The following is a 10,000-nucleotide window of genomic DNA, read 5'->3' as shown; positions in this document are numbered from 1 at the left end:
CTTGTCATCCATCTTGTCTGAAATAGCCCCCTCTCTCCGCTGACTGGGGTATTTGGGGTAATATGGGTGTCACTCAGCAAACTGCGCCCCTTATTTCCCCTTTGCTCTCCTCTCACTTTAGAAGCCAATCACTGATCTCAGAGCAGTGGGTCACACACACTCTTCAGTAGGCTGCACACACACTCTCCAGTGGGAAAAACACACACTCTCCAGTGGGCTACACACACACTCTCCAGTGGGCTACACACACTCTCTCCTCCAATAATCTTCTCTGTCGCTTTTTCATCCTTTTTTACTAATGTAACTGCAGACTCGTTAGGGTACCATTACATAATAAGGGACACAACACAAAGTAGTTCAGATATAATAAGAATAATTTATTTGTACCAAAATCTATAATTAATCCAAATAGGGGTATGAAAAAGGTAATGTTCAATGTTGTGCATGAATGTGTGAATGAAGCATTAGTTTGTAAGGTAAATTAATAAGACAGTGAGAGTTAAAGAAATAGAAAGGGGGACAGATTGAGAAAGAAGTCAAAGTGCCCGTGTGAGAGAAGATATCAAAATAGTGCCTACAAGAACCGAAAAGTGCCTAATGAGAGAGAGAGAGAAAACCCTTGTATAGCCCCACCCTAAATACAGGTGCAGACAATAAAGCTCTTAGGCTCAGGTTCTGCCTCTGCCCGTGCATTGGCAAGGCTGCAACCTGAAGGGGGCACAGGTGGACGTCACACTAACATCATAATTCCACTTCAGTGTCAGTTCAAAGAGCCACACACACACATTCACACCCACACACAATCACACACACACCAAACACACACACACACACACCATAAACACACACACATTCAAACAATGTCACACACACAAACACAAACACAAAAACACACACCCACACACAATGATAACTAATCAGAGGGTGATGTCCCATTTGCATGCCTGTTTGACCTCTGTCTCACATTCAACTGTGGCCCAGGGTTGTAATGATAGGAGAATGGAGATCCATGCACATTAACACACACACACACAGGGCTCAGTGGGCTGCCTGTGATGGTATTTTTTTCAGCCCCTTCACTCTGAACTGACATTACCCCCACACACACACACGCACACATACAAACGCACACACACACACACACATACAAACGCACACACACAGCAGACATCAGGACACCAATCTTCACCGCCTCTGCAGGGCAGGACCATTGCTATGGAAACAAGATTCTCTCTCTCTCTCTCTCTATCTCTTCCTTGTTATTTTGTGTTTTTGTCACTCAGTTTCTCTCTCTTCTTGCTGGTAGTGTGGCTGTGCACACACACACACACACAGACACACACAGATACAGACACACACACACACACACACACACACACACACACACACACACAGACACAGACACACACTAACACACACACACACACACACACACACACACACACTAACACACACACACACACACACACACACACACACACACACACACACACACACACACACACACACACACACACACACACACACACACACACACACACACACACAGGCTTTCTGCTGGCTGTGTGGTGAGAAGAGATAGACAAATCTAATAAGGTCTCAATTGAAAAGGAGAGAAAAAAAACAGGTCATTGGAATCACACAGACCAGACCCACTTACACACACCCCTGAGTAAATGCATAAAGTCTGCTAATATTGGATAACACAAAAACGAGCACACACGTCCTGATGCTGAATTCCTGCAGGGACGGTGGTCTCAGAGGACCAAACTGTAGCTTCTGTTTCTGCTATTCTGATAGTATCCTTCTGCAAACAAACAAACAAAAACACGCATGCACACACACAGAGACACACACACAGAGACACACACACACACACATACACACACACACACACACACACACACACACACACACACACACACATACATATCTGCCATCAGCAGATGAGCTCCCTGCAGCAGCACTCCAAAGCTACTGCCACACACACGCATCCAAAAATCACATGCCAAAAATGTCTTCACACATACACACACAACCCCACACACACACACACACACACACACACACACAGAGACAAAAGCACATATGCACATATGCACATATGCACACACACACACACACACACACACACACACACACACACACACACACACACACACACACACACACACACACACACACACAAGGCGGGGTGAATGGTGGTTATCTAGGCTGAGCTCTAAAAGGATCTAACCCTGTCCTGCTCCTGTCAGGGGTGTCTCACCTAAAGAGCTCCCCTCATCAGGCCCCTAAATTGGTCCCACTGGAACCGCTCGGGAGGTAGGGGGAGTATAAATAACGAGGGGCCAAGGGCCAGCTGAGAAATTGAGTTTAAGAGGGCGGGCAATTTCAAGATGGCCGAGAGTTCACAGGAAACCACAGCTGTGGGAACAATTTAATGTCATCAAATTTGTTCAAGCCATTGACACTTGTTGACTCCCATTCTCATGGCAACCTACGAGAGTGGAGGCCCAGAGACTCAAGAGCCACAGCTACATTGCTGGTGTTGATGAATTAGTTACAAAAAACTACACACTCATTAAAGCTCTACTGGTCTGAGACTATGAGACACACGCACATACACACACACATAAAAAATACACACTCATTTAAGGTCTTCTGGTCTCAGACTATCAGACTTCCCTGAAGAACAGAGTCAGAGGGATGGATTAAGGAACTTCTGGTGGATCCTTTCTATCTCTCTCTCTCTCTAGACTCACACATAGGCATGTCTGCTAATAGAAATGTGGAGATATAGAGATCCTTCACACACAGATACACACACACACACACCCAGGCTTTTCTGTTATTCGACGTGTGGGGATACAGAGATCCTTCACACACAAACATACACACTCAGGCACACACACACACATGTCTGTTATTCACCCAGGCTTTTCTGTTATTCGACGTGTGGAGATAAGGAGATCCTTCACACACAGATGTGGGTCCATCTGGGGCTTGATCAGGCATACAGAGATAATGAGATTCCTCTCCAGTGTAGACAGCCCGTCTCACACAGGCACACACACACACACACACACACACACACACACACACACACACACACACACACACACACTGACCATCTCACACATACAGCCTGTCTCACACAGACACACACACACACACACACACACACACACACACACACACACACACACACACACAGCCTGTCTAACACAGACACACACACAGCAGCCTCACACAGGCACGCAAATGGCATGAAATTACCATGAAGGGAAAACACAGTGCACACACACACACAACCACTTCACAGGGGTGTGTTTTTAAGTGGCTAGGGTGTGTGTCTCATCAGCTGTAGACGTGTCTGTCCTCCAGATGTCTCGGAGGCCCAAACAACACACACGCGCCTGTCGCCACTAACCAAGACGCTCTAGCGTCTATCACTTCCCTGAAACGAGGCGCACTGCAGAAGGAATTCTACAAAGACATGCAAATTAGCATGGGGAAGAAAGTGACTAAAGACCTGGCTCCCTCCATCTCCTCCCAGAGCTGAGATCAAATGCAGAGAGAAGCAGAAACAGTGACTGTCCTACACACACACACACACACGCGCACACACACACACACACACACACACACACACACACACACACACACACACAACACACACACATACACACACAAAGATCTCTGAGATGAGCTTCACTGAGTTGGAACAAGTGCCAAGCTACTTCTTCAGCAGTAAAGTTTTAAGGGGAAACTGAGAGTGTGTGTGTGTGTGTGTGTGTGTGTGTGTGTGTGTGTGTGTGTGTGTGTGTGTGTGTGTGTGTGTGTGTTTGTGTGTGTGTGTGTGTGTGTGTCTTAAAACTGAATATGTGCTCTGCGCTTCATCAGAACAGGCCCTCATTGGCTGCTGTGGAGTGGAACCTATCTGGCGCTGATCAGGGTTAGTTGTATGACAGCCCTTTGCCATATAAGGACCAGACCAGGGCCATATAAGGGCCAGACCAGGGCCATATAAGGACCAGACCAGGGCCATTTAAGGGCCAGACCAGGGCCAGTTGCAGTCTGGTGGCTAGTTTGATCAGCGGGTCTCTGCTTGTGAGTGAGTGCGAGTGTGTGTGTGTGTGTGTGTGTTTGTGTGTGTGAACATGAGAGTGTGTGTGTGTGTGTGTGTGTGTGTGTGTGTGTGTGTGTGTGTGTTCACACCCCACACACACACACTCAACTGTATAAACTGCTGGTTACCCACTGAGCCCTCACCTTATATATCCCGTCTGCACCCAAACCCTCTGCGAGGACACCTACTGGACACTCCATGAACTGCAACCCACTACAGGTCCACTACAGGCACCACACACTACATAGTAAGTGACTCTGACCGGCAGCATGACTTCAACATCCTCTAGCCTAAGCCTGCTGTTAGGAGTGAGTTAATGTCACAGATTTTAAAGAGAAAGAGGGGAGGGATAGTGACAAACACCTTCACATAAAGAGGCTGTCTCTACCTCTGAGTTGGAATAGAGGGGAGAGGGAGGGAGAGAGGAAGAGGAAAGGGAGGGTGAATGAGAGAGAGAGGGATTGAGAGGGGGTAGAGGGAGAGGTAGAAAGATGTTTATGAGTCCTTTATCAGTTTGAATAGGCTGAGACAGTCCTCTTTAACCAAGCCCACCCCATAGGGTCTGTTTTATCAGGCAGAGAGATCCTCAGAAGATGATAGGAGAAGAGAAGGGAGGAGAGGGGAGGAGAGAGGAGAAGAAGAGAGGGGAGGAGAAGGCAGGAGAGAAGATAAGAAGAGAGGGGCGAGGAGAGGAGCGGAGAGGAGAGGGGAGGGGAGGGGAGGGGAGGGAAGAAGAGAGAAGAAGAGAGGAGAGTGAGGAGAGCCCCGCAAACAGGGAACGTCCCCAGGACGTTAACAGGACATTCGCAAGGTCCCCAATCGTCCCCAATTGGTCCCCGCCACAACGTTCGCTAGAGGACGTTACCAGAACGTTTTTGACGTTCGTAGCACGTCTACGTTTGGTCCTTCTGTGACGTTCGCATGAGCCTTAAAACGGACTATTAAGGAACGTTATAATTTGGTCACTCAGCACACGTCCCCAGGACGTCCTTTAAAAACGTCCCCGTAACCTTTACCTGCAGGTCCTCTGCGTGACGTTCGCATGAGCCTTAAAACGAACTATTAAGGAACGTTATAATTTGGTCACTCAGCACACGTCCCCAGGACGTCATTTAAAAACGTCCCCGTAACCTTTACCTGCAGGTCCTCTGCGTGACGTTCGCATGAGCCTTAAAACGGACTTTTAAGGAACGTTATAATTTGGTCACTCAGCACACGTCCCCAGGACGTCCTTCAAAAACGTCCCTGTTACCTTTACCTGTGGTCCTCATGCGTGACGTTCGCATGAGCCTTAAAACGGACTATTAGGGAACCTTATAGGTCTGTTAGCACAAGTCCCCAGGACGTCCTTTAAAAACGTCCCCATAACCTATACCTGCAGGTCCTCTGCGCGACGTTCACATGAGCCTTAAAACGGACTTTTAGGGAATGTTCTTATTTGGTCCCTCAGCATACGTCCCCAGGACGTCCTTCAAAAACGTCCCCATTACCTTTACCTGTGGTCCACTGCGGGACGTTCGCATGAGCCTTAAAACAGACTTTTAGGGAATGTTCTTATTTGGTCTCTCCGCATACGTCCCCAGGACGTCCTTCACAAACGTCCCCGTAACCTTTACCTGTGGTCCTCTGCGGGACGTTCGCATTCAGTCCTTCCAAAACGTCCCCTTGACGTCCTCTGATGGTCCTCTCTGAGGTTCCGCTAGAGAATTTTTTTTTTCATTTGCCCGACATTTTAATGATAAGCCGGGCAAATATCTATTTCTGCTCCTATTGAAGAAAACTGACGGCCTGCGTAGCTTAAATTATAACATAATCAGGTAGTTTAGAAAGCAACATGTTTATTTTCCTTAGTTTACAATGGGAAACAAAAACATTAATGTCTGATGAGCGTCAATAAGTGGCCTTTAATCTCAACCTGCTGTGGCGTTAAAATGAGCGCTGCAACGTGGTCATTGCTCTGTTCAATGAGAGAAGAGATTCTTAAATTATACGACCCTCTTGTGAATCCTTTGCGTTGCCTTTTCGCAGTGCTAAAAGAACATTTTACTGTCAATTACCTCGCACCTATAGCCAAGAGAACTTGTCACTCCATAAAGACAGAAACGCCCGACATTTCGGCTTTTTTCTCTGGTGAAGCTGTTCGAACATCTAGGGCTTCAGGTAGGCTATTCAGTGTTTGGAAAGGTCACTTTCTACATGAACTAATTCAGTTCATTGTCCATAATTCAAAATGTTGAACTAAGTTCACAGCTCCAATTTTCAATATGATGCGAGTGCGAGCTATAATTTTTCCAAATCTCTGACTCTCGGCTCGAACTTCGGGGCGCTCACGCATAGACAGTATAATACAATTCAGACTCAACACTACAGGTATTACAGGTTCATCCTCGTCAAAAGGTTTACCCTCATCAATTGTGTTTGGCCTCTGAAAAAAAGCTTTAAGACTAGTCTGCTTGGCCATGTTGGATCCTTGTCACTCAGTTCGCTCCTCGTTTGAAACCGAGGGATTTTAAAATGCAGCATGCGTGTTGTTAAATAACTTTCTAACGGCAGATTAGCCTGTTCCTTTAAAACATAATAAGGGCAGTGCACGTTTGCTTTATAGGCCTAAATATTAGGATTGTTGTCAAATCCAGATTGAACACTTATAACACTTGTGTGTGTGTGTGTGTGAGTGTGTCTCCTGTTGGGATTGGGGAGCTCATTTTCGAAATGGAAGGAAGCTGCTGTCCGCATATACCCCTCTTTCCTCCCTCCTCCCTTCCTCCCTCCCTCCCTCCCTCTCTCTTTCTCTCTCTTTCAAACCCACACACACATAGAAACACACAGGCTTAAGGCATCAGTACTGCGTGGTGAATGTATTCAGCATCCCACCCCACGTTTGATTAAAAATTAGATTTATGAGCAAAGAGTGTATGAGACAGAGACACAAAGAGAAAGAGAGAGAGAGAGAGAGAGGGAGAGAGCGAGGAGGGAAGAGGGTATGAGACAGAGACACAAAGAAGAAAAAGGCAGGCAGCATGACCTCATCCTCTGGCGAGCGAGCGAGTGAGAGTGTGTGTACGGAGAGAGGTGACATCCAGACGCTTTGTGTCTAAATAAAAGACAGGGGCGTCAGAGCGAGGGGGGAGGGGCAACCATCTAAACTCTCATTCAGCAGCAAGACACACACACACACACACACACACACACACACACACACACACACACACACACACACACACACACAGCACTCTCAACTTCTTCATCTGACTGTCAGCTCTACATAGCTCTCTTTCTCTCATTCACTCTCTTTGTAAGAGTGCTTGTATGTACAGTGTATGTATCTGTGTGTGTGTGTGTGTGTGTGTGTGTGTGTGTGTGTGTGTGTGTGACCTCCTTCATGTGATCCAGGAAAATCAAAGATCACACAGGAGTACAAAGAGAAATGAAAAAGCAGTCACTCCCAGGCCAGACAGACAAGAAGGAGAATGGAAGAGAGACAGAGAGGGAGAAACAGTGGGAGAAAGAGGGAGAGGGAGAGAGAAAGAGAGAGTAGGAGAAAGAGAGAGAAAGAGAGAGAAAGAGAGAGTGGGAGAGAGAAGAAATGGAGAGGGAGAGAGAAAAAGAGAGAGAGAGTGAGGGAGAGAGAAGAAATAGAGAGGGAGAGAGAGAGACACTGCTAATAAATGGGGCAGTACAGGGTGGAAGATGCAGAGGAGGATAGGGCTTATGGGTACGATGAAAACACTAAGGCTCTGGGACTCTCTCTGTGTGTGTGTATGTGTGTGTGCCCAGCGTGCTAAGTAGCTGCATCTCTCAAACACAGACGGAAGACCCCAAAACAGCCTGGTGGAAATGATTGATGACTGACACACAGCATAAATAAGCCAGGATGGAGTGACTGAAGGAACTATCATATAAAGCGGACGTGTGTGTGTGTGTGTGTGTGTGTGTGTGTGTGTATGTGTGTGTGTGTGTGTGTGTGTGTGTGTGTGTGTGTGTGTGTGTGTGTGTGTGTGTGTGTGTTTGTGTGTGTGTGTGTGTGTGTGTGTGTGTGTGTGTGTGTGTGTGTGTACTGACTGAGGAGAAGAATGAGGAGTGAGAAAGGGGAGGAAGCCGGGGAGACAAGAGAGTGAAAAATGGGAGAGATGAAGAATGGAAGTTACTGAGAAAGATGAGAAGAAAAAGGGAGGAAAGAAGGACAGAGAAAGACACACACACACACACACTCAATCACTCTCTCACACAAACACACACACACACACACAATCACTCTCTCACACAAACACGCACACACAATCACTCTCTCACACACACACACACACACACACTATACAGCAAACTCCATATAGTGAATACTATATCTCAGACAGATAGATACCCATTGAAGTGTTCATGTACTGGCCAACGAACCCACACACACACACACACACACACACACACACACACACACACACACACACACACACACACACACACACAGACAGAGACGCCCACTCCCTGATACACACTTCTTTTTCTGTTCTTCATCAGGCTATTGACAGGTATTACATTATCTGTAGATATGACATTCTAGTCTGCTACACATCAACTTTTTGATTATTCATCTCTGCCTGCCTGCCTTTGTCTCTCCTCTTCTCCCTCACTCTCTCTATCCCCCTTCTCTATATTACTCTCTCTCTCCATCTCTCTCACTCTATCCCTCCCTCTCTCTCTCTATCTATCCCTCCTATTCTCTTCTTTCTCTCTGCCTCTCTCTCTCCATCTATCCCTCCCTCTCTCTTCTCCCTCCCTCCCTCTCTATCCTTCCCTCCCGGTCCACGTTTTCTCGCCCTCTATCTATCCCTCCCTCTCTCTTCTCCCTCCCCCTTCCCTCCCTCTCTCTTCTTATTCTCTCTTTCTATTCCTCCCTTCCTCTTTCTTTTTCCTCCCTCTCTCTGTCTATCCCTCCTTCTCCCTTCTCCATCCCTCCTTCCATCCCTCTCCGTTCTTCCTCCCTCTCTCTCTATCTATCCCTCCCTCTCTATTTTACCTCCTATTCTTCACTCTTTTCCAATATTCCCTCCACTCCTCCCCCTTCTATCTCTGTCTCATACCCCAGAGCTCTCTCCATCTCTCTCTCTCTCTCCATCTCCATCTCTCTCTCTCCATCTCTCTGCCCTGATCTCTCTCCGTCTCTCTCTTGTTCATCTCTCTCACTATACATCTCTCTTTTAGTCTCTCTCTCCTGATCTCTCCCCTGATCTCTCTGCTACCTTGTTTTGTTCTCCTAATGCGTCTCTAAGCTCATCTTAGAGGAGAAATGGTGCAGAACAAATCCTGACTGGGAGCTCCGCAAATTAAAGACGGAGTGTGCTCAGGGCTGATGGAGATACAGACACTCACACTCACACACACACACACACACACACACACACACACACACACACACACACACACTCACACTCACACACACACACACTCACTCTCTCTCTCTCTCTCTCTCTCTCTCTCTCTCTCTCTCTTTCTCAACAAAACAGTAAACAAAAAAAGCCAGCTTTGTATTTGCCCTTCTGGTACCCCAAAGCCCCAACTCTCTCAGTAAAGAGTGACTGAACCACGTGTGTGTGTCTGTGTGTGAGTGTGTGCGTTATGGTGTGGTGTTACTTTATGGTGGGTGTGTGTGTTTGTGTGTGTGTGTGTGTGTGTGTGTGTTTGTGTGTGAGTGTGTGTTTGTGTGTGTGTGTGTGTGTGCGTACGTGTGTGTGTGCGTGCGTCTGTGCACACGTATGTGTGTGCGTACGTGTGTGTGTGTGCGTGCGTCTGTGCACACGTGTGTGTGCTATGAGTACTCACATAAGGCGCTTGAGCTGTGTAGCGACAGCAGCAGAGCACTGAGCGAGAGCAGGA

At 47.2% G+C, this 10,000-nt stretch overlaps 1 protein-coding gene across 13 annotated transcripts in view; it reads right to left on the bottom strand.

Moving 5' to 3' along the window:
- The window catches only part of ptprsa (protein tyrosine phosphatase receptor type Sa), a 174,421-nt gene that overhangs the window by 120,559 nt on the left and 43,862 nt on the right, over nt 1-10,000 (bottom strand). For all 13 annotated transcript variants that reach the window (XM_080832930.1, XM_080832936.1, XM_080832940.1 and 10 more), the window contains one exon: nt 9,947-10,000. This exon is cut by the window's right edge. In XM_080832930.1, coding sequence (XP_080689056.1) covers nt 9,947-10,000 — 54 coding nt within the window. The remainder of the gene's footprint in view (nt 1-9,946) is intronic.

Source organism: Sprattus sprattus (genome assembly GCF_963457725.1).
Source record: "Sprattus sprattus genome assembly, chromosome: 2".
NCBI lineage: Eukaryota > Metazoa > Chordata > Actinopteri > Clupeiformes > Clupeidae > Sprattus > Sprattus sprattus.
The sequence above is the reverse complement of the archived record's forward strand: the minus strand, read 5'-3'. Positions and strand labels throughout refer to the sequence as shown.